Source organism: Malaya genurostris, chromosome 1, assembly GCF_030247185.1.
Source record: "Malaya genurostris strain Urasoe2022 chromosome 1, Malgen_1.1, whole genome shotgun sequence".
Classification (NCBI taxonomy): domain Eukaryota; kingdom Metazoa; phylum Arthropoda; class Insecta; order Diptera; family Culicidae; genus Malaya; species Malaya genurostris.
Genome location: NC_080570.1, coordinates 92,287,037 through 92,314,084, shown reverse-complemented (window position 1 = coordinate 92,314,084; position 27,048 = coordinate 92,287,037). Strand labels below are relative to the sequence as shown.

The 27,048-nt window shown below is 36.9% G+C and overlaps 1 protein-coding gene across 1 annotated transcript in view; it reads right to left on the bottom strand.

The window, feature by feature from the left end:
* Positions 1-11,302: 11,302 nt before the first annotated feature.
* The window catches only part of LOC131440732 (homeobox protein slou), a 65,287-nt gene continuing 49,541 nt past the window's right edge, over positions 11,303-27,048 (bottom strand). Inside the window, exons 3-5 of the mRNA XM_058612260.1 lie at positions 12,125-12,275; positions 11,902-12,025; positions 11,303-11,827 (exon numbers count right to left, since the gene is read on the bottom strand). Coding sequence (XP_058468243.1) covers positions 11,609-11,827; positions 11,902-12,025; positions 12,125-12,275 — 494 coding nt within the window. The 3' untranslated portion in view covers positions 11,303-11,608. The remainder of the gene's footprint in view (positions 11,828-11,901; positions 12,026-12,124; positions 12,276-27,048) is intronic.

Genomic DNA, 27,048 nt, shown 5'->3' with positions numbered 1-27,048 from the left:
TTAGTTGATAAGAGCCCAACGATTCTCCTAACGTAACAATTTAAGACGATTCAGCCAAGATAGTTTCCGAAGAGCAAATAGGACGAAACTTTTGACTTCCGAAAGCAGCGGTCGAAAACTCCAAAATCAAGAGGAGATCGTGATGGTTCGAGGAAGCCAAATTAGGTGAATAATGTAAATGGAGAAGCAATTGGAACCCTAAATCGTTGATGGTAGCGTTGCCTTATGTACAGGTACATCGTCGATTTGTTCGATCGCTGTCGATGGCTTAATTTTCGTTTCTCAAGGCAGTTTATGAAAAGTATACCATGCCAATCCCAGATAACCGACGTCATGATCTGTCCAACCCATTGAGTCTCCCTAGACTGCATCGGAATACTCGTTTCGGCTTCAGTACATTGTCGGATAATCACCCTCATTCTTGTTTACGTCCGTATCGACCATACGTCTAACGGATACTTTCAAACGAATACGAATAAATCATTTTTAACGATTTATTAATTTTTAGTTTGACGTAAAGCCGCCATGACTAAGTTCAGTTTTTGCAATGACTGAGCGGAAATATATATTGGAGAAGCCAAGTGAAAGAAAAACTAACAGAAAAGATGAATTTTTGGAAAAAGATACGCTCAGAGACAGGACTCGAACCTGCGTTCTTATGCATTCCGTGCATACGCGCTACCATTTCGCCACTCTGATCTTGCTTTAGCCACACTAAAACTCACAGACATGGTTAGCAACGTACATCGAACATGGTCTACATCCTTGGCCATCACCCGACCGACACCTTATATCCAAACATCTTCTCTGTCCATCAAACACTAGTCCTCTCGCTTTATACCTATTTCTCCGATCAAGCATTGAGTAGGAGAGTGTATTTATAATCGCTTGTCACCTTCTTTAATGGTGCCAGTCGCTGGCTGGACATCGTCAGCGACAGACCCCTATGAAGGTTGTATTGATTGTCTGCCCTTTCCTACCAGAAGCAGATTGTTACGGAAAATCAAACCGCAATTGTTTTTAACGATTTATTAATTTTTAGTTTGACGTAAAGCCGCCATGACTAAGTTCAGTTTTTGCAATGACTGAGCGGAAATATATATTGGAGAAGCCAAGTGAAAGAAAAACTAACAGAAAAGATGAATTTTTGGAAAAAGATACGCTCAGAGACAGGACTCGAACCTGCGTTCTTATGCATTCCGTGCATACGCGCTACCATTTCGCCACTCTGATCTTGCTTTAGCCACACTAAAACTCACAGACATGGTTAGCAACGTACATCGAACATGGTCTACATCCTTGGCCATCACCCGACCGACACCTTATATCCAAACATCTTCTCTGTCCATCAAACACTAGTCCTCTCGCTTTATACCTATTTCTCCGATCAAGCATTGAGTAGGAGAGTGTATTTATAATCGCTTGTCACCTTCTTTAATGGTGCCAGTCGCTGGCTGGACATCGTCAGCGACAGACCCCTATGAAGGTTGTATTGATTGTCAGCAAGATCAGAGTGGCGAAATGGTAGCGCGTATGCACGGAATGCATAAGAACGCAGGTTCGAGTCCTGTCTCTGAGCGTATCTTTTTCCAAAAATTCATCTTTTCTGTTAGTTTTTCTTTCACTTGGCTTCTCCAATATATATTTCCGCTCAGTCATTGCAAAAACTGAACTTAGTCATGGCGGCTTTACGTCAAACTAAAAATTAATAAATCGTTAAAAACAATTGCGGTTTGATTTTCCGTAACAATCTGCTTCTGGTAGGAAAGGGCAGACAATCAATACAACCTTCATAGGGGTCTGTCGCTGACGATGTCCAGCCAGCGACTGGCACCATTAAAGAAGGTGACAAGCGATTATAAATACACTCTCCTACTCAATGCTTGATCGGAGAAATAGGTATAAAGCGAGAGGACTAGTGTTTGATGGACAGAGAAGATGTTTGGATATAAGGTGTCGGTCGGGTGATGGCCAAGGATGTAGACCATGTTCGATGTACGTTGCTAACCATGTCTGTGAGTTTTAGTGTGGCTAAAGCAAGATCAGAGTGGCGAAATGGTAGCGCGTATGCACGGAATGCATAAGAACGCAGGTTCGAGTCCTGTCTCTGAGCGTATCTTTTTCCAAAAATTCATCTTTTCTGTTAGTTTTTCTTTCACTTGGCTTCTCCAATATATATTTCCGCTCAGTCATTGCAAAAACTGAAATCATTTTTGTTTTCACTCGAATTAATTCAACGAGATTCGAGTGCTAATCATTTGCCACAAAATATTTAAATATCGGTAAACTTCTATGCGGAACGTTGATGTCAGTTTAGTTTCGAACGATACGTGTATTCGAACATCGTTCGAAAGAAAGACTTTTCGTTCTTGTTTACAGACGAATAGGCGACATGTCGTGGTTTGGATTCTTCAGTTGAATGTTGCGAATCAACTGTTCGAATACAATGAAAACAGTTTAACCGATTTCCAATAAATTTCTTTTCGGATGTAAAAAGGTGATTTGCAATCAAATGATAAATTTATTTTTTGCATAAAACATTTAGAAAGCATAGCAGTCATAGTAAAATGCTTGTTTTTTTTCGAATTTATGCGCGGTTTCAAGTTTTTACGCATCAATGTCTGAGTCCATGTCTGAGCAGCTCGCATGGCAATTCGTTATTGCTCACGGATTTGTTGTTCCAAAGCTTACCGATCTCCTCACTTATCTTAGATAGATTATATACTGGGAATCTGTCATAGACTGTGTGTAAACCAAATTGATTTCTGTGTCATTCTCTGTATCTTGAGTTTCGCCATTAAGATGCTCGTCGTAGTACTGCTCCCTTTGATAGTTCCGGAAGAATCGCCCATTGATGAGAGTTTCACATCTTGCCGTCGACATTTTCGAGTCCGTCTGTCTGGACATTCTTAGTGTCAGTAGGATCGTAGTACCAGCAATACAATGATCCTGTACGCTATGAATCGGCTGCGAAGTCTGTTGAAACAGAAAGGCCAAATTCCACAAAAGGAATGTAATGCCAAGAAAGAAGAAGAAGATGTCTGGACATTTTCTAGTTACACAGGATTTTGAAAAATGTTGCCTTATTTCGAATGTTTAGAAGGTTAATACTCTAGAATAATATTTTATCTCCATTGAATCCACATCACATCAATGCAAATACATATCACTGGAAACCTCAAATGATGTTGAATGAATGTCACCAAATCGTATCCATCTAGATGAAGGATGACGAAACTAGGGTCAAAACCGACTTACGTGAACTTCATATGAACTTAGCGAAGTACTCGAAAAAATTAAAAAAAAATGAGCAACAAATTCAAAATTACCGTAACTAATTAGCAACAAATTATTCACCTATTTGCGTTATCATCGGTGAGGGGTGCCTCGCTAAGTTCATGCTCGTGAATTAGGCGCAGAACTAATTTCGGTCGTTCCGTGGAGTAGTCGATACTGACGTAAACGAGCATGATGATACAAAATCAGAACAAAAGAAGTCAAATAACAAATGATATCAAACATTTTTCGTTACAACTTCAGTCTGTACCAGAACCGATGGGTTAAAGATGGATTGGCGTCGTTCTTGTGCATGTACGATGTTTGAGAGTGCGATTGATTTGAACGTAAACGGTAATACGAATTTGACATACTTCCGAACGTATCGCATACGGCCGTAAACAATAATGAGGGTGAATCACTCTATTCTTGGCGTGTAATAATTGATCCGGGTTTCGTCAACAGTTACCATCGTACACAAAAAGTCCAACCGAACCTGAATCCGCATAGCCTAACATGTTTCCAAAGTGCCCTGGCCTTCATCTTTTTAGTCCTGAGTATGCATCCGCGGCATCCAGCGGATATCTTTTTATCTGCAGAATAATGCGCTAATCCTTGTTGCATCTGTTAGCTTGCGCACCTTCTATGTTCTGTAATCCAGCGCCATTTCGTACAGTTTTCACATTGTCCGTTGTCTCGTTCATCGACAGTGGAGTTTCGATCACCATAAAAATCTCGAAACCACAATTTCACGGTGCAATCTAAAGGGGCACTAGTCTCATAATATCATATAGTGAATTTTGTTTGGTTTCCTTCGTCGTTTTGCCTCCCATAAAAGTTTTTATTTAACCAAAATCTCGAACCAAAAAGTTTTCTATGTATAAAAAACAAATGTGTAAATAGTGTGTGAAAAGCAATCTATATTCCTTTCTCGATTGCTTGTGTCCACGGACCCCAGTAAACTCCGCTGGTCACGGCGTTACGAATTCCTTAGCTATTGGTAATAGCTGACAGCGAAGGTTTTGGGAGAGTACCCTGTAGGCGGCGTTCATCAATGTGATTGCGTTGTGGCTGAAACAGTCAAACTTATCATCCTTCATGTAGATGGGACATACCACTATTTCAATTCATTTCTGTAGTAAAATCTCCTTCTCCCAAATCGTAGAAATCATACAGTGCAGCGCTCCAACCAGTGCCTCTCCTCCATGTCTGAGCAGCTCGCATGGCAATTGGTTATTGTTCACGGATTTGTTGTTCCAAAGCTTACCGATCTCCTCACTTATCTTAGATAGATTATATACTGGGAATCTGTCATAGACTGTGTGTAAACCAGATTGATTTCTGTGTCATTCTCTGTATCTTGCGTTTTGCCATTAAGATGCTCGTCGTAGTACTGCTCCCCTTGATAGTTGCGGACTTTGATGACATCAGAAAAGAATCCCCCTTGATGAGAGTTTCACATCTCGCCGTGGACATTGCTGAGTCCGTATGTCTGGACATTCTTAGTGTCATTAGGGTCGTAGTACCAGCAATACAATGATCCTGTACGTTATGAATCGGCTGCGAAGTTTGTTGAAACAGAAAGGCCAAATTCCACAAAAGGAATGTAATGCCAAGAAATAAGAAGAAGATGTCTGGACATTTTCTAGTCAAGGATGGCTTTTATCGTATCACAGAACGCTCACTCGCAACTCTTCCACGATTGAATCAGTGCCATCAAAGAGAAACGGAAATCATCGCAACAACAAAGAAACCGGCATGGTACATTTAACATAGAATAGACACTAGTGCGAGAGCGAATTTCTCTCGGTGAACCTTCTGAAAATCAAAGGCTAGCACGCTGCTGTGGGGATTCTCTCTGAAGCAACAAACGGTCGCTTATTCTCGTTTCGCGATCCGATTCTGTATGGGCAGTGGATAATTGCGATAGAATCATTTTATTATTGCCGCCTTTTCTAACTATGTGCATATAACCTTTGTATAATTTGTGTCTATGAAAATGCATGTGAATGCTCCACACAAGGGTTTTTAAATATTGAACCCTAGTATGAGAATCATCAAGTCGAATCATCGATTCGATTTTCTGCTATAATTGTCAACTTGCGATTCTCTCTTGGTAAATTCCACACAGCGGCGGTTACTATCAGACTGAAATTTTTTTAAGGGCCATGAAATACTCAGAGTATGAAGTGGAGCGAAGAAATGTAGAAAAATTCTCTCGAGGTTCATGCATTGAGAGACTCGAATTCTTGTAGCATCTTCTATCGGATTGAAAGTGTTGTATATAACATAGATAAAAATCGAGTAGCTTCTGTCAAATTTTCAGCAATCACCAACACTGTTTCTAGTTACACAGGATTTTGAAAAATTTTGCCTTATTTCGAATGTTTAGAAGGTGCAAACTGGAATTAATACTCTAGAATAATATTTTATCCCCATTGAATCCACATCACATCAATGCAAATACATATCACTGGAAACCTGAAATGATGTTACTCACCAAATCGTTTCCATCTAGATGAAAGATGACGAAACTAGGGGCAAAACCGACTTACGTGAACTTCCTAGGCAAGTATATTTCGTTACAAAGTCTGAGGGGCTGGGGTCCACTAGGAGATTGATAGTACATATTATCTTCCTCCGGACAGTACCAGCCTAGATTCCGTGTTGAATCCGGCGGAAAAAAACGAACCAAGAATAGATCCACTGGGTTCCTGCTTCCATGTCGTAGAAGGTGATAATTGCAGGAGTTTCTTTTTCCTTTCAGTTATCAGATATTTTCAATGCTTCTCTTCTGATTACTCTTTTTACTAAATTATCACTTCATTCAACCTATCAATTTCCGTCTAGTTTCGGAGAAAAGTTTTATTTGGTATATTTTCTTCTTCCATGCTATTGATTATCTTTCAGGATTATAAATTGAATTATATAAAACTCAACAATTGCGCAAATCCGTTGATATTACAAAGTTAATAACAGAGAACATTTATCGGTATATTGAATACATAGTAAAAATTACTTGATATTAATATTTCAAACAATAAATAAATAATTTTCTCGGCAGCCGGCTGCCCAGATCAACCAATATAACCAATTAATAATTTTAATAAATAATTAAAATAATAAAGCGCAAATAATAAAGAATCAAGAAGCGCGTGAAATCTGTTGACCTTTATTCGGTGATTTAAAATGATTTTATAACAACTGTTTAGAATATGTCAATGCAATGAATCAACTATTTTGTCTAATTCCTATTTACTCGTTTATTTTGTATCACATAATTTCATTTATAAAAAATAGGGAAGTATAGTATTGCAAATTTTTCTTCAGTTTCCTCGAATAAGAGCTGTGAATCAAGATTTCTCGGGACTTCAATATAGGATATTGTTGAAACGTTCACTCGGGGAGCCAGTGAGTTTAGTGGTGCATCCGAGCATCTTGAAACCGGAACATACTGAGTCGCGCGCGAAACCAATACTGAAATTTTTACTAACAAATATCCTTCTCCCGTGACACTTGTGGAGTGTGCAGTAGTATATACGGCCTCTAGTAACAACAAGTGTTGGACTAACATCCCTTCCCATTCCTTTGACGATCTACGTTCGGGCCTGACCGGCGCCGGTGCTGATTGATGAATTCTGGGATTACCAGAAGATGTACATTGAAGAATGATTTACCAGTCCCAGGTCGAATCATCTAGCAACTCCCTGTACAATTTCAGCTAATCCCGATCAGTAACGGAGTAGCAACCAGGGGTGGTCGCTTAAGCTCAAGCTCAAGCTCAAGTATATTTCTTTACAAAGTCTGTTCAGCGTTCTGTAGGATGGAAAGATAGGAAGGATTGTGTCTTTCAAAGTCGGAGTTGGTCTGCAGTTTAAATCTATTTCATTATTGCAGTCTACATGGCAAAAAGGAATCATTTTTCGGGAATTTAATTTCCAACCACAACCGACATTTCAATTTCAATCACAACAAGCTCAATATAAATAATGTAACGGCAGGTGTCAAGTCTACTCTTATCCTTACAACATCAACCATTGTTTGCTCAAATTCCACCGTACATTCTGCATCGATATCTAACAACTCAACTTTAACCAAACCTAATCGTCACTCGAATCAATAACAATTTATTACCAAAACGTCCGTGGTTTACGCATGAAAACTAACGCACTTTTTTCGTCCCTTTCTGTCTCTGATTACGACGTGGTAGTGCTCACAGAAACCTGGCTTAATGACAACATACTCGACGCAGAGCTTACCGACCAGTATAATATATATCGATGTGATCGTAACATTCAGAATAGCCAGTATCTCCGTGGTGGCGGTGTCTTGATTGAAATCAAAAAAGTTATCCAGAGTAATTCTGTTTATGTTCATGCAGCGGACCGTCTTGAGCAGATAGCAGTCCGTGTCACATGCGATAGCACTTCTTTCGTTATTTGTGTTATCTATTTACCGCCGAGCTCCGATCTTTTACTATATGAGCAACATGCCTTTTGTGTGAATGAGCTTTACAATAAATTTGGTGATCGTGCTAGGATTGTAGTTTTAGGCGACTATAATCTACCGTTATTACGCTGGAACCTGGATGAGGATATAGAGTATCTACTGCCAAACAATGCATCATCAGAGCATGAACTTCTATTAGTTGAAAACATGATTGCCTCTGGTTTACAACAAATAAACTTCTTGACGAACCAATATGGAAATCTACTTGACTTAGCATTCGTTAGTCATGCCAATGATTGCGAAATATTCGCACCACCCTCGCCTCTGATGAAGCTCGATCACCATCACTACCCTTTCGTTTTAAAATTTGAAGTTTCACACTCGTTGCCTTCGAATGACGATGCGGACATGTTCTTCGATTTCAATCAATGCAATTATCAAGAATTAAATGATCAAATTTCACATGTAAATTGGGTTGAATTACCCACGCAGGGCAATTTGGATAAAGCAACAGAAAAGTTTTATTGTGAATTAAATTCGATTTTTCAACATTTCGTTCCTCGAAGAAGGCGCAAGCGAAATTTTAACAACAGACCACCTTGGTGGAATGAAGAACTGCGCAATCTGCGGAATCGCCTCAGGAAGGTTCTCAAACGATTTTTCGGACAAAAAATGCAGACGATAAACTACTCGTACGGAGTTTGGAACTTCAATTTGAATCATTGAACGCATCGTGTTTTCGGTTGTACGTTTCTCGGATGGAGACCTATTTGAAGGACGACTCGAAGCAATTTTGGTCTTATTTGCGGACTAAAACGTCCTCCCGTGGAATTCCAGTTAATGTCTACTATCGCGACCAATCTTCATCGACAGTTCCAGGTTCTGCTAACCTATTCTCGTCATTCTTTCAAAGTGTGTTAAGTAATAACTCACCGCCTTTGTCAGAATCGTATCTGAGTAATCTACCGATGTATTTACTGAACTTACCTGCTACGGCTTTCACTGAACGCGAAGTACACAATAATCTACGACAAGTCGATGGATCCAAAGGGCCAGGATCGGACGGGCTACCACCGTCTTTCGTGATAGAGTGTTCTTCTGCTTTGGCTTTACTTGTATCTCTGCTTTTCAACCGCTCTCTTGCTGAACAATATTTCCCAGCGAAATGGAAAAAAGCTTTGATAGTTCCAGTTCACAAAACCGGCAACGTACACGGCGTCACAAACTACAGAGGCATCTCAATTCTGAGCTGCTTACCTTAAGTATTCGAGCGTATGCTGTTAGATCTTATTTACCCCTCAGTAAAACGTATCATATCCACTGATCAGCACGGGTTTGTCAGAAAGCGGTCTACTACTACAAACCTAATGAGCTACGTTCCTATATTGATCGACAAACTTGAAAAACGGCAACAAGTCGACGCGATTTACTTTGATTTTTCAAAAGCTTTCGATCGTGTTCCTCATCAGCTCGCAGTGAAAAAATTGAGACGAAACGGATTCCCTGATTGGATAACTAATTGGTTTATGTCGTATCTCACTGATCGAAGTGCTACCGCACGAGTTGGAACCGTACTCTCTGAATCCTTCAATGTTACATCGGGTGTTCCACAAGGGAGTCATCTCGGCCCACTCCTCTTCGTTCTATTCGTTAACGATCTTTGCAGTGTATTGTCGTCATTCAAAATAATGTATGCTGATGATCTCAAACTCTATCGCATCATCACAAGTCTTTTAGATTGTTGTGCTCTACAAATGGACTTTAAGAGGGTTTTAGACTGGTGTGATAGAAACGGCATGACAGTGAACATCAAGAAATGTAATTCAATAACCTTCTCACGAGCACATTCACCGATTTTATTCGATTACTCCATAATGGCGGCTACAATTAAGCGAGTTTCATCTGTTAAAGACTTAGGCATCATTCTCGATCGCAAGCTCCGCTTCATCGAACAGTTTGCCTTTGTTACTACGAAAGCCTGTGCAGTTTTGGGTCTCATTTAAAGCAACACGCAAGATTTCAACGATGTGTACTGTCAAAAACAATTTACATCGCCTTAGTACGAAGTATTTTGGAATATGGAGTTACAATTAGGGCTCCGCATCATAATGTTCACATCGACCGGATCGAAAGGGTCCAAAACTGTTTCGTCCGATTTGCTCTTCGACGACTACCTTGGCAGAATCATCTTTAATTACCACGTTACGAGAATCGTTGTGCTCTCATGAACCTACCGACTCTGCAAAATAGACGAGTACATCTACAAAGAATCTTCGTTTTTGATCTACTGACTGATAACATCGATTGCCCCGTGCTACTCGAAAGAATTCACTTTAACGTTCCAGGAAGATCATTGCGAAGAACGGATTTTCTTAGACGCTCATTTCATCGCACACAGTATGGTCAGAATAATCCTATCCTAATGTTAACTGAATAATATTTTTGATTTAAACATGTCTTAATATTAAAATCAAATAGATGATACACGCTGTTGAAACGATGGCAACAAACATCCATTTGTTGCCATCGTTTCAACAGCGTGTATCATCTATTTGATTTTAATATTAAGACATGTTTAAATCAAAAATATTATCAAGTTAACATTAGTGTTTAGTTATACAGCCAAAGTCTGTGCGAAAGGTTAACTCTAATCGAAGACAATAAAGACAATATGATACAATATAAGAAATGATCAAAACTTGTACAGAAGTCCCTGATCTAGCTGATAATTTGCGAATGTGGTGAAATAAACGCATCCTTTATCACTTTCGGAACAACAAATGGTTCGATTTACACGGAACAGTACCGTAAGAAATGTCATCTGTCATACATAAAAAAGTACCAATTATTAACTCTGTTTTTGCTAGATGTAGCATCCGGCACTACGTTCGATTACCGAGTCAAAAGAGTTTATTTTGTACCAAAAGATATAAACCCAACAAAATCTTCGGGAATTTACCCAATCGGAGAATTCTGTGCAGTTATGGCGACGAAATTTCGCAAACAGCCTAAAACATTCAAAACAGAGTTTCACTTGGAGAAAATTTGGTCAAAAACAACAAAAATGCTGGAAAAATTGATTGCACGAAATTTGATGAGCGGAGTAAAAATTGGTTAGTTTTTCATTCCCTGAAAATTTCAAGAAAACACGATACTATACTTTCCTATATGTAGATTGTATTACACAATATTCTATCCATGCGGTTGGTTGAAGATGAAATAAATAAATAAATAAATAAATAATTGCTCTGGATCTACGAAACTACGTATTTGCGAATATCAAAAAACGTTATGTTGAGAAATTTTATTTATTTTAAATGTAAAATAAATAAAATTTCTCAACATAACGTTTTCCTTTGCTAAGCGGGTAGCTTAGTGGTAGTGGTAAAGAAAAAATTTTGATGTGAAGGTTTTGACCACTCTTTGCATCATACATTCCCTGGTAATACTTACGAATTCATAGAATTTTCCCAAGCAAAAAGCGCTGAAACCGGTTCTGTGTAAGTTTGTGATATAATGCCTAATAATAATAACAAAGAGAGTCTTTCATTTACTTGTTTATTTTATGTTCAAGTTATAGATGAAGGTATTGTGTGTATATCAATGGGAACTTTATACAAATATTTACAGATTTCTTGAATTGACTACGAATTATATGCACAATTTCTATCATTACCTACTTAGCGATAACGTTTATGTACATTGTAGTCAAGCGATAGTACTGGGAACTTCTCTTTTGACAGATGAAAATAATTCAACTTTTTACATACTTGCACAACCCGACCGTGACGGTACATGAACTATTCGGAACGAGTTAACAAATGAACTCGTACCTTGGAGCACAGCTGGTTTATCGTACCTTGGAGCACAGCTGGTTTATCGCCTAGGAGTGCGAATGCCCTAGGTGATGAGCGCCCAGCGGATGAAAGTATGGTCCATACGGTGGGTAGGCTACGGCGTGCGGGTATAAAAGGCTACTGGCATAGGAACCGGGACCGAAAGCTCCTCCACCACTCGGAGGTGGAACCGTTGGACTATTAACATCCATACCGGGGTTTTGTTTTTTCCATTTTGTGCGTCGATTTTGGAACCAGATCTTAACCTACAGCAAGAAAAGAGCATGCGATATCACATTTAGTCAAATAAGTTCAAAAATCCATTGTTATTTGCTAATACCTGAGTTTCAGTGAGGCTTAAACTTAGAGCTAGATTCAGTCTTTCGCAAACCGATAAATATCGGGTGGTTTTGAACTTGTTTTCAAGTGATACCAGTTGTTCATATGTGAAAGCGGTGCGTGCCCTGTGAAAAACAACAAGTTTATCGAAGCAATCAATAATTGGCCTCTATTGAAGAATTGATGCGAAAAAAAAAATCAGTTGAAAAAAATAACTAAATTACCTTCGGGGTTTAGAACTATTGCCCTGCGATTTTCCATCACCGGATCGGCTACCGTCTTTTTTAGAATCTGTTTCACTGGCGTGGTCATCGATGTCGCTTCCCATTGTATCATCACCCAGCTCATCCTGTTCGATGTCGTTCATGTCTTTCGCTGTAGGGTATTTTCCATCCAAGCAAGAGGAAGACCGATAAGGAAAAAGCGGAAGAGAAAAATCAGTAAACAGATCATTAATTAATTTCACGCTTCAACAGCGCGTGGCATCGTCGTCGACTCAGTGTGACGCGATTGTAGTCCGTATATATACGACAGTTTTAATGTTTCGTTGCCAGCGATGCTAGCTTAAAATGGAAGCAGCTTTGAGGAGATTATTATTTATGGCAATTATTTTATGATTTCATCGCTTCGTTATCATTTTCGCGCACAGATGCTGTCGATGGCGACACTTTGTTTGTTGCTATGGAGTCTACCATCAATGTGTCTATAGCATAACATAAATTCCACAACATTATATTATCATAGCAAACATATCAATTGCCTCGAGCAACACCGAAGCAATGCTGTTAGCGTGATGTCGCATGAACACACTGGAAGGGCTGTGTTTAAAGACTCGGTAGAAGAGAAAACTGTTGACAGACTTATGTTTCCTTCCACTTATAAAGAAGTTCTTATAGATATGTTGATTTTAAAATTGAGTTTTTGTTTGATGGAGAACTCAATTAACCAACAAAGAAATATAGATTCTGGAGTTCACCATTCTGATAACTTCATTTCGATTAACGTGGGCATACTTCAGGAGCAGATTATTGAGCGAAGATTATGTTCAAATATTAACTGAAACACTCAGAGTCATTCAAAGATACATAGAAAATACTGATACAACTGATTATTAAAACTTGCATATTTAGTTTTAGTTAAAGTTTGCAGATGTTTCGGATTGTGCAGAGAATCGGTTGTGTTGACTATGAATTTAGTCGTCAAATGGTGAGATATTCTGAACAGTCCGTTTTATGGAATTACTCGAATGGACAGAACAAACTTTGAAGCAGTTTCTTATACACAAAAAAATTCTATTTTTGTGTTCGGTAATAATTTTTGCGGCAATGATCTGTAAAATATTATTTTCACTGAAAGATACGTAAAATTTATCCAATTCCTATGTAAAAGTTACGGTTATTTATTATTTACTGACATGGTCTGTGAACTCTGAAATATCATTTCTCTTGACGAACTCAGTGAAAGTTGTACCAATATTCGAAAAATTAATAAAACATAATGAAGAATTTCAGTAAACATCACTATACATTCAGCAGAAATACAGATCTGTCAAATAACATAATTTTCGGACGTAAAAATGTGAAAATTGTTATATTTGTAGAGAAAAAATAGTGGTGCGAATTGATTGCTTGCGAAAAATAAATAATACTGATTCCTAGCGGTAATTTTTCATTTTGTGAAATTCAAAAAACTTTTTACAACTTTTTATTTCAGCACTCTAAAAATATGAAGGGTGATCCCATATTCTACTAAATTGCATCCGAATGATATCTTTTTATTTGAATAAATTATTTATGGAGAGCAAATGTAAATAAATTTATTCATCACACGCAAATAAATTAATTAATCGGATAGAAATATATTTGAAAACTAAATTGCTCCTTCCTTTCCCAGATCTCTAATACAGTTTACCAAAAAACAGTAATACTTTACGGGTCAAGACGTTTACATATTTTTAGAATTGATTTGTAAATTTCTCCGAACGTCGGTATTGAATGATGAAGAAGTCATTAGAATTATGACAGATCGAAGTTCAGTGGAACTGTACCGATCATTCAGCAAATAAAACTTTTACTGAACGGATTACCGAATATTCAGCTGTTTGAAAGTCAGTAAAACTGTACCGACATCCGTTAAAATAATTTGGTGTGTACAGCTTTTAAGCAGTGAGAAATTTTTCTCAGAATCTGTTCTGTACGTTCAAGTTATCAAAAAGTACCATGCGTACTTTAGAGTTCTAATAGAGTGGATATTTTCAGGTACTGTGGAACTTTTGATTGCTTGGAGACGACGCTTAAATTGTAATTTGATATTGATCTTACCAGTTTGAACATTCTTCACAGAATATGCAACATGAAATAACAGTCTCAATTCATTATGGTAATCATCTTGAACATTGATATCTAATAACCACTTACTGTGTGGGCTTAGTCTAATCTAAATCATTAGAAAGAAGAAAGCAAGGAAAAACTCTTAGTTTGACCTTAGCGCTTCTACAGAACAATCTTTTTATTGATTCATTAAAAAAATTCTGATTTCTGATTCTTGCCCCAGCAATGACCAATACTATTCGTCTGACTCCATTGAACACAATTCATCAACTGGTAAATGATATCAGAACTTTTTCTCCTGCCTACAGCGGTTTTCTAGAACATATGACATAGCATTCCGCCATTAAGTCATTTGGCAAGCAACAATTTTGATACCCAATTAAGCACGTGGTTCGACGTAATGACGAATCACATCGCATCAAGTACGTATGTGAAATCTTCACACAAAACAACTCGTAGCGCGCCAAACGATTTTTTTAACGATCTAGTATTCTTTTCTTCGACGGACAAACACTAGTTGGAACTCTTTGTGCGCTAAACACCTATCGATGATCTAGTAAGCATACGCGACTTTTTCAACGGAAAATTCCATTGTCCATACAAAATAACTTTATAGGTTTTTCCCACTTTGCCGGTAAATTTTCCTAATTTTTTTGATGTACGAACCCGGAGGGGGTAAAAACTGATCAAACAAAAAAAATCATCTCAATCCGTCCATTCGTTCTTACGTGATGCGATTACAAAGAATGATCTCTGCATTTATATATATATATATATATATATATATATATATATATATATATATATATATATATATATATATATATATATATATATATATATATATATATATATATATATATATATATATATATATATATATATATATATATATATATATATATATATATATATATATATATATATATATATATATATATAGATTATCGACATATACTATATTTTGTTATGTTATATTATGTTGTATGGTATTATACTGCATTGCATTATATAATATTATATTGTAGTATACTGTATTATATTATATTATATTATATTATATTATATTATATTATATTAAATTGTATTATATTGTATTATGCTCAATTACATCGACAACGGGGAGGGGCAGGGAGTGCATCAGAGTATCTTACAAGTGAATGACTGGATGATGGAGTGGATTGTCAACCTGAGTCACGTGGGCCCATTTTGGCCTTCTTAACAACAGTTATATGAAAGCTATCTGATAATCAAATCCGGATCTACTGTAAGTCTACCCGCATACACTGGTAATGCCTTGAACTGATGGTGGCTTCACACATACATACATACATACATAATCGATTGTGTTGACTATGAATTTACATACCGTTTGCCATATTCGAACATGCAACTAAAGATTGCTGTTACTTATTGCAAAAAAGGCGGGTGGGTAATGTCAGAGACATAACTGGATGTCGTGAATACGAAAACAACGCACATGTTCCTTAACATTTCCGAATATCAATTAGTTGATCAATTGTATGAATTATGCAAGCATTCCCCTTTTTCAAATTTTTCGCAAAAACAAAGAAGGCTTCACTTGATCTCGATTACTGTGAATTTCACAAAGCGAAAAGTTCAAAAATCAAATCAAACAGTTCTAGATTTGCGAGCAAGAAATCCTAATAGTTCTTTAGAAAACTTTTAGAGCCATTAGAACGGCTGATTTTGTGTAATGATCTCCACCGTTGCTTTTTCACCAATGCAAATGACTGGCAGCTGTGACGTAATCACTCTTGTCGGCAGCGAAACTAGCGTTGCAAACGACACAAAATACATCTGCTCGCATTGGCGATAGAATCCAAACTGATCCAAATTTTGTTGAGAGGTTTGTTTTTACCTGATTTCGTTTGTAGCTTTTTCACTAATGGGCGGTCATAACGGCTATAAAAAAGGCAGCATATAGAATTTTAATCTCGATTATTTCATTTCGGATTTGCATTTCATTGAAAGAACCTATCCGGATGCTGTACGGGATTCATTCCTGCCTTTCAGAAGGACCAAATTGTGGAACTCACTACGATATTAAACACTGTTCGGAACATTTTCTCGAACGATTTGTTGTACAGCAGCGGATTTTTTGTTCTCTTCCTCGGAACGCGTTCTGATTGGCTGGTGTTGACATGGGTCAAATAAGACAGGTTTTTCAATGAAATACTTCAATGCTTTTGCTATACACGTTTAAGTTGAAAAATTTCGATTCTATTGGTAGTTAGATTATATACATCCTTTCACAGATCACTGAACTATGAGCTTTCAAAATAGGAGAAAGGCAAACGCACCTTATGACTTATCCTCTTTGATACTCGTTTATACCAAACATTTCAGAAAAGTTTAATTTTGAATTATTTGAGATTATGTCACACAACTGAATATTTTATCATAAAATTGTGACCATATTTCCGATGGCATGTAGCAAAAATTATGTTGATCCGTTAGATACAACAAGAGATATTCACGATCAAAAACTTATCACTCTCTCAGAGGGTAAATTTTGAAAAGGCATCCCATAGTAAAGTAAGTCGTATTCACGACCTTTTGTAACAGAAGATTTTCAGTGGTAGTACAATTTCATAACTAGTGCTACTGACTACTAAAATTTTTAGATCGCGGCTTGAATGTACAATATTCAACTCAAGAGACCAGTGCTGTAGATTTGTTATATGTTAAGTTATGCAGTCATGAATACCTTCCATTACAATTATACATTAGAAAATCAGAACGAAAATTTATTTATCAGGCCTGCTTGTTACCATTACATTGAGGAAATCAATTGTTGAATTTGACCATTTTGGTTCAATCGGTGTCACACCTTTTGAAATTACCACTATTGAAGTAAAGCTCAATACTTTTCAAATCTGCATACTAGAAATCAACTATATATCGCTTTGATCAAATTAATTAGATGGTCTGTGGAAGCAAAACTTTAAAGTTACATTTTGAAGATAAAATAACAGTCTTATTCCATTCTGATTTTAAAGAAATGGCGACGTTTTTTTTTTTTGAAATTCCTTACATCATTTATCAGACACTTAGTTCGAAAACCTGTGCGTTTATTTAATTTAAAATCTCTAAAGTATCCACTTTCCCATTCTTTTTCAGCTGGGTTTGAGGTTCTTTTAGATGTAATCCAAATCTGGAACTGCAATTACATGAATTTGAAGAGAAAGGTTTTTTGGCATCTTCTTGATAAGTTGAAGCTAGTCGCTAGTCGAATCAGAAAGCTAACTTATCAGCAAAACAGATTTATATCTATGGTATCATAAAAGCTGTCTAAAGTTCGACTATGCTTACGCCGTCTATAAGTATCAATTATCATTCCTGGTACCTCGTGAGAACATTTAGAAAAAACTTCCGAGTTCTTGTTTTGGTTTTATTTTAGTTTGGTTGATTGAATGCACGATAAGATCGATTGCCTTTGCTTTATGAAAACATGGATTTTGTGACAATATCGATACTCTAGAATCCATGATTTGCTTTAACAGTTTGCTGCTAACGAAAAAGGCAACGATTTTCATATTTTTACCTCTCCAACCAGTATACATTATTGGCGCTTTAGATTCAGTATTGCTTAGTATTTTCAATCTAGTTGCGAACTTTAGTATCAATTCATCTTAACTATTAAAACTGCTCTACTCAGATGTACTTCAACACGTTGACTTAAATGCTACACGGAACGACCGAAATTAGCTCTGCGCCTAATTCGTATTACTGTTTTTGAATTAGTTGATTTCAACAACAAAATTTCCAAAATAACTATAAAATTAGTTAAAATTTAGAATTTACTGTGCTGAAAAAAACTCTTATTTTTAGAGAATGTGTTCAGTTGGCGAATATTCTGGACACAAACCAGCAATATTTCAATCCAACACGAAATTCTCATTGACAACTAATTTCGTTATTAAAATCAGAAACTTTGATTCTATTTATCTATCACCGTCATTACTGAAGGACAGCAGTGTCAAAGCAAAACAATCCATTAAAAAGCTAAAAGGGACAGTCTTGTTGAAACTGCTCGCAAATTGTTTAGATGTTTTTCGCATGTGTTACGATATATCCCTATATAAATTTCTAAACCGATATGTAAAAATGACGTAAACTGTTAGTGGAAAGTGTATATATTCAGAATTTGTGCGCAGTTGAAGCGATTGTGGGTAATAATGTTTTTACGCGAAACAGTGAAGTGAGTTTCGAATGTTGCACTCTAATTGTACACGTCAAATGATGTTTTTTTGTATCTTCTCATTCCGGGCTACGCCGTCCGGTGTACTACTTGTATTCGGTTTTTGTTGTCCGAGTGCTCAAAGTTTTCAGTGAGAGAGTCGATTTCGCGAAGTCGAATGAAGAAAACAGCGATTTAGAAGTAAAATTTTCAAAAAGAAGTTTATGTTTCGCTTATGTCTTTTTCTCCAATACAACATCGTATTTATACCTGCAATTATAGAAAAGATAACCGCGACTGAAATTTTTTTCGGTAGTAGTGTGCCATCTAGTGGCTAGTAGTCATTACGTTGTTAACGAGCGCCATATAGCTGCTAATTGCAGAAACCAATTCAACCATTTATGTTGGTTGAAAACAACGTTTTATTTCTCTAATTCAACTAAAAAATTAGTTGAATGGATATGAAGCGTGCCTTAGCTAAGAAATGACAGCACGTTTATTTGGTGAATTCAACTAAAAAAAATAGCCATTTCAACAAATATTTTATTATTATTAAGAGAATTAGAATTAAAAAATCTAAATTAGCAAAAGTAAGATTTTTTTAGTTGTCTCAAAAAATAACTAACTAAAATCAGAAAATCAACTAATTTTTTCGCCAAAATGCTAATTTCGGTCTTTCCGTGTAAGAATTAAATAAATCATCTCCAGGTCAGCCCCGCGATATCGTTTTTAATAAACCGTTTTTGTGCATCAAACGAAATAATGTCGTGTCTCGACAAATGAGATGAATGTTGGTACAACTGCCGTATACTGAAAACGATACACGCTCCCTTTGAATAATGTATAAACAAGTGAAACGTTTACATGGTACGATTTCCTGCATGTGTAGCAATATGGTTTCTATACCTAGACGAAATTGCGAAAGACTCATCCGCTCTTTTATGCCTTCTTTACAAAATAGCTACTACTATCGGTTTTTACTGCCGCCGGCATTTGTGCGACACAGCGCTGCACCGTAGTCCGGTTGTGATATGGTTGATAAACTCCCTGTCTGTTGCCATGACCAGGCCGGTTTTAGAGAATCTGCACTGCTGGTACCGCGATTGAGGGTTTTTGTTTTAATGCCGAAGTGTTGATAATATAATTAATTTACATCGAAATAATTATCGGCGAAACTAACTGACCGTGAAACGGTCTCACCAGGACGAGGGTAGTACGTGGCTATAGAAGGCGTGAACGGTTGAAGTGGAAACGATTATTCTCTTGCGGTATTGCAAATGGTGACTAATTAGGTGGTGTTCTTGGCTAAGGTGTTGGGCTGTATTAATTACAGCTAATTAATTAGTACCACGCCATAAGCTTTGGTTCTCATTTTTCCATTAGGTCTTTCTGTACTATTGCAATGGTATATGACGAATATATGTATAAATACAACCACTCGTTGAAATTAATTGGATAAATTTTGCCGCTTTAAAAAATGTCACCGAACAAGAACAGAGAGTTTATGTTCTCAATTTTGAGTGTGTATTGTCACATAAGAGAAACTTTCGTGTATTATCATTATCAAGTGAATTTCATACGTTAGTGAAGAAATAGAATTAAATAGCGACTGTCAACTGATTTTCAATTAACGCAAACGATTAGAATTCCAGTAATTCCCACCAGACATGTACCACAATTTGTAGATAGATGTACGAAAACAAACCTAGTGATGTTTCCTACAACCCTCCTCGAAGCAGTCGAAAATTAATTCAATTCGATTTCAATGAGGATTGGCCATGTGCCCATGTATTCAAGAGGGAGAACGTTTAGCGCAAAATGTGACAAATGCACACGAGACAATCATTTATCTTCTTCTGTCACTCCCTCTCGGCTTCTAACAGTGATTGTTCAGCACATACTAGTGGACATACATGAAATACTGTGCGTTAATAAGCGTTGCGGCTGTAGCAATAAGAACGAAACGCTTCAGGAGCACTGGATTTCCCCTGAGACTCGTTACCGTAGGTATTTGAAATGTTAAGTTCGACCAGCAAAACTAGATAAGTCGCGTCGCATAACATTAAACATTTACAAGTAAAAGCAGTACTCTTCACCTTCATATGTGAAAAAATATGTACTCTGTTCCTGAGATATAATTGAAAACCTTTGAAGATCCGTGCAAGCTCATTGTACTCGATCTGCTGTCTGTTCGCAGTGACGTGTTTAAGAAAACTTTCAACGCAGATGTGCTCCAATTTCGAGTCGATTGTTCAGAACTCTTACGCTCACTAGACTTCGATTTCCCGTTGTTGTCGTCGAACTCATACATTCCTTCGTCTTTCTACCGCTAGCGCTACCGGATGAAATACAAAAGTTTTGTATGGGACTATAAGACCATTCCCGGGTTGGTGGTTCAATGCATAGGAGCCAGTTGTCGTATGTTCGAGCCCAGACCTGGAAGAATCTTAGTGTCAGTAGGATCCATAGTACTAGCCATGCAATGATTCTGTACACTAAGAATCGGCTGCGAAGTCTGTTGAAACAGAAAGGCCAAATTCCACAGAAGGAATGTAATGCCAAGACTTTGCTTATAAGACCATTTATTTGTATCTAAGTTGGTAAAAATAGGTCACGCTATCTCTGAGAAAAGTTAGTACACAAATTTTATTTTTTTGCACATTTTACCATTTACATTTTTTCATTTACTCATAACTCAGAAACCTGAAGGCGGATCCAAACAACATTCATCGGTTCAGCCATCTTCGAGAAAAGGTAGTGCAAAAAACGTTACATACACACATACGCGCATACACACACATACATTTTGCGTACTCGACGAACTGAGTCGAATGGATTATGACACTCCGGGTATCGGTTTAAAAGTAGGTTTTCACAGTGATTGCATAACCTTTCTATATGAGAAAGGCAAAACCATTAGTTAGAGTGAGAACTGCTCTCTTTGTTAGATAGATTCTTGCACAATTTTCGAACTATTTTTTGTGCGGTATCGATTCTAAAAGCCGAAGCAAAGATATTGTACCCGATTTAATTACAATTCGATGATTGAAAGTTGCGTAACGGCAAAATAATATAGCGAGATCTACAAATTAGATAACTATTGGTACAATAATTTAATGAAATGTATTATTTGGAGATTTGTAATCTGTTGGTACTAACGACAAGAGACTTTATACCTGCTAGAAATAGAGATTAGATGATAGCTTAGCTCCTGATAGTGGAACAATTATTAGTGTCAGAACGTACGAAATGGGAAAATACGATTTATAAAAGCCTGAAACTTGGCCTACAAGACCAAATTCAATTTGTATTGGTTTCAAGCGCTGCAAAGATAGACCAGCAGCAACCGAAATTGAAATCTTGCTTAAGGCACGAATGCATCTAAACGTTAGTGATGTACGTGAGATTCGATTCAACAAGGCGTCTAACTGTGTGTACATTATGTTCAAACGTGAAAGAGATGCAATTGCATTCGCTTCGGTTAAAAACGAGGTGCACAGTGTTGATCATCCCTGTGTGCATGGTGGACAGTGCCATAGAAGTACGCGTGCAAGACCTTCCCCCGCATACCAGCGTTCAGTTAGGTCGGGACAATATGTCGCAGTACGGTTAAGTTCTTTCCATCGAAAGAAAAGTATGGCGGAATTTTTTCCCGCACGGAACCACCCGCGATCCCATTTCAACCAGAATATTAGTTGATTTTCTGAATTCGATTGGTTAAAATTTGGTACAACTAATCGATTGTTGTTTTAGCTAAACTGTCATTTTTGTTTTTCGATTAGCAGAAACGATGGTTGAAACAACTAATTTAACTGTTTGAAAAAAAATGCTGTCAATTAGTGAGGACACATACCTTTCAATTTCAACAAATATTTTAGTTGAAATAACTGGTGTAGTTATTGAAACAAAATTCTGTTAAATCGGTTTTATTTGTTTTAGACATTGCGAATAGTTGAATCAACGCGAACAATGTTATTGATTTGCGAAAATTTTAGTCAATTTATATGAGCTTGGGTGCATCAACCGTGGGAATTGGAATTTTGCGACGGCAATTCAAACGCGCCATTCAATCACAGCGCGTTCTGTGTGTTTGAAACCCTTCGCTCTTGTTACTTTTATAAATTAAATTCATGTCAAAAAGCGTTTTATTGCTAATGCATGAACATCATCATCGGTATCAAACAGCTGGAAGTAAAACAGTCTGCTGGAAGTAAATTAATCGAATTTGAAGCATAAAATTTTTGCGCATACCTGAAAGTTTACGAGATTATACACATTAACATTTTCTAATTTGTCACCATATCTTTTTCATCCTAAATAAGGTTAACTTTATCACAACACTGTTGTTAGATAAACACTTGTTATGGAATCATAAATTTCTCAAATCGAATGAACACAATAAACGCTTTAACCACCGATGTTTGTTTTCATTGACATTTTGAAGCGACGCGAACAGATTTCAACTATAAAAGTTGTTGATTTTGCATTTGACTCTGGCATTTGACAGCATTCAAAACAACATATTTTTCAACTACTTCAATATATGCAAATCAAAAACCATATTGGTTAAATCAAAAAGGAGTTAGTTAAATCAACTATCGCAAAAATCAAAAACTGCGATATCGCAATTTTAAGCTCGAAGGGTTCTCCGTGCGGTATCCAATTTCATCTTACATCATTAATGGTCAAGGTGAGATACATCCATGTAAAACGCTGATTACCTATGAAAGTTAGCTGATTACATGGCAGATTTGTAAACAACCTGCACCATTACGGTTCCCGAAATCAAAAACAGATATATAATTATTTAGAAGATCTCAGACATGTGTTACAAAAATAACAAGACAGTAAACGTAAAGAAATGTAATACAATAACAGTTCCAGTGGAAAAGTTTAAAGTGTCTGTTAAAAACACCCGTAAAAGCACACCGAAAATTAGGTACATAAGCAATCTTCAATAACATTATTTTTTATTTTGGGCCCCTCCCGAAACGAAATCCTGGGTACGGGCCTGACTACGCAAACCTTGCACTGAAACTGCGAAAAGGACATCTTCAACCAAAGACTAGGTCAACCGTTCAACAACGGAAACTCCTGTTTCACCATCAAACCAACCAACAATTGCCATCAATGTACAACAAGGCGCATTTGCAGCCAAGGATGGCTATTACCGTATCAAAGAACGCTCACTAGTAACTCTTCACACGATTCAATCAGTGCCATCAAAGAGAGACGGATATCATCGCAGCAACAAAAAACCTAACCAGGTTAGCACGCTGCTGTGGGGATTCTATCTGAAGCAACAAACGGTCGCTTATTCTTGTTTCGCGATTCGATTCTATACCGGCAGTTGATAATTGCGATAGAATCACTTTACTATTGCGCTTATTCTATATGTTTTGTCTATGAAAATGTATGCGAATGCTCCACAGACGGGTTTTGATATATTACAACCTAGTATGAGAATCATCAGGTCGAATCATCGATTCGATTTTCTGCGATAATTGTCAACTTGAAATTCTCTATTACTAAATTCCACACAGCTCCGTTCATTACCAGACTGTAATTATTTTTAAGGGCCGTGAAATACTCAGAGTACGAAGTGGAGAGAAGAAATGTAGAAAATTTTTCTCACGGTTCATGCATTAAGAAACACAAGTTCTTGTAGAATCTTCTACCGGATTGAAAATGTTGTATACAATATAGATAAATATCGAGCAGCTGATGTCAAATTATCGGCAATCACCAACACTGTCTACAGCTACTAGCAACGAAACCAAGACTGCAAATTACAAGAAAATCGAAGAGAAAACGGAAACCAACAATAATACCACCGATGCAGCAATGGATGACGAGACGAGTCACGAACAAAGTGCCCCTCAATCCTCACAGGAGGGATCTAATAATAAAAAGGAGAGATCCCATAATATAAAAAATATCTTATCTAACATATACATGGCTTTACAATTGAGATTTCAATTTAATAATTGACCCTTTTAAGACTTAGTTCTGACTCCAACTGCGTTTAGTTATTAGTTCAACGAATAGCTAAATTTGAATAGAAATGATGTAATGATACAAACAAACTCGAAACACTTTATGAAATTATCAACAAAATGTATAAAAATAACAGCTTATTTTATAATTTACTAGCTGATTTACCCGGCGTTGCTCGGAAATGTTTCGTGAAGGGAAGGCCGAAAAAAATTCTCGAAGTTGTCCTACTCAGTGAAATACTCTTGTAGTGAAACATAACTTAGACGGAAACCCGATCGAACAATACTCCGTTCATGTTCAGACTGCGAATGATCAGTGTACCATCTCAGATCTCACAATAATTATAATTTTTATGGTATTCTCGACAAATTGGGTCAGTTTTATATTTGAACCTTTTTGTTAGGAACATTTAAAACACCTTTCTCTCTATAAATACCTTCTTAGTAACCTCCGAGCAGTGCTGGAAACGGTCCCTTCACGTGACAGTTTTAAGTGAAATTCCTATGTTGGTACCTAAAACTGTAGATGTTTACTTTGAATGTCGTGTGCTGGAAACTTTCATGTTGCCTACTATTCGGGCTGTCGCACATGAATGTCGCACGAACCATACAGATGAAAGTCGCATGTGACAGTCATGAGCGAGCGCTTCATGAATGTAGTGGCGGCAGTCTTACTCGTGTTGGACGATGAATGTAACGAAAGAATGATAGTCCTCAATAGAATCGGCTGCATTTTGTCTTCGGTGCGAATTTCATTTCTGGCAATAAACTTTCATGAAGAAATCAAAAACGCCGTCATTAGTGATAGTTTTCATCTCGATACTGTTCCATGAAATGGTCAAATTTCATATCATTATTGCAAAAGGAGAACGTCAATGTCAATGAAAAAGCGCGGGTTAGGGTTGTCAATCAACGAAAATTCTCAATTTTTTTTAAAAAAAAAACATGAATTAAATGGAAAAAGAAGTGAATATTAATCGAAAATCACAACATTTAAACATTTACTAGATGCATAGGGTTGTCAACTAGCGCCAATTTTCAATTTTTGAAAAAAAATGTAAAATAGCAATAAATAAAAAGTAAGTCTTTAGAGTACAAAATTTACTATATTCGTGTACTTTAAAAGGGCATAGAGTTGTCAACCAGCAAAAATTTACTACTTTTGAACAGTTTCTAGTTTTATTTCAATAAAAAGTAAAGTCAATAGTTGAAGAAATTTACCAAGAAAAAATTCAAATTACTTTCGTAATAATCGAGGATGTCAACAAAATCCAGAAACAAAAAAAGTTTATGTAATTTAAAATTCATTACGTAGAATAAGTTGACGATATTTCAGATTTTCCACATAATTTTTATCTTATGTACATTATTCGACATAATATAATGGATATTCATATCGACATTTGTAACAAACCATCACAATATGAGTATTTTTGGAAAGGATTTGATAAGTGGATGTAAGGAAACGACGTTAGAAGCCGTTTCAAAATCCAAGATGGCGGCTTCCGGCATATCGATGTTCGTTATAAACCATCACAATATGGGTATTTTTCGAACGGATTTAATGAGTGGATGTTAGAAAATGACGTTAGAAGCCGTTTCAAAATTCAAGATGGCGGCTTCCGGCGTACCGATGTTCGTTATAAACCATCACAATATGAGTATTTTTCGAATGGATTTGATGAATGGATGTTAGAAAACGACGTTAGAAGCCGTTTCTAAATACAAGATGGCGGCTTCCGGCGTATTGATATTCGTTACAAACCATCACAATATGAATATTTTTCGAACGGATTTGATGAATGGATGTTAGAAAACGACGTTAGAAGCCGTTTCAAAATCCAAGATGGCGGCTTCCGGCGTATTGATATTCGTTACAAACCATCACAATATGAATATTTTTCGAACGGATTTGATGAATGGATGTTAGAAAACGACATTAGAAGCCGTTTCAAAATCCAAGATGGCGGCTTCCGGCATATCGATGTTCGTTATAAACCATCACAATATGAATATTTTTCGAACGGATTTGATGAATGGATGTTAGAAAACGACGTTAGAAGCCGTTTCAAAATCCAAGATGGCGGCTTCCGGCGTATTGATATTCGTTACAAACCATCACAATATGAATATTTTTCGAACGGATTTGATGAATGGATGTTAGAAAACGACGTTAGAAGCCGTTTCAAAATCCAAGATGGCGGCTTCCGGCGTATTGATATTCGTTACAAACCATCACAATATGAATATTTTTCGAACGGATTTGATGAATGGATGTTAGAAAACGACGTTAGAAGCCGTTTCAAAATCCAAGATGGCGGCTTCCGGCATATCGATGTTCGTTATAAACCATCACAATATGTATATTTTTCGAACGGATTTGATGAATGGATGTTAGAAAACGACGTCAGAAGCCGTTTCAAAATCCAAGATGGCGGCTTCCGGCGTATTGATATTCGTTACAAACCATCACAATATGAATATTTTTCGAACGGATTTGATGAATGGATGTTAGAAAATGACGTTAGAAGCCGTTTCAAAATTCAAGATGGCGGCTTTCGGCGTATTGATATTCGTTACAAACCATCACAATATGAATATTTTTCGAACGGATTTGA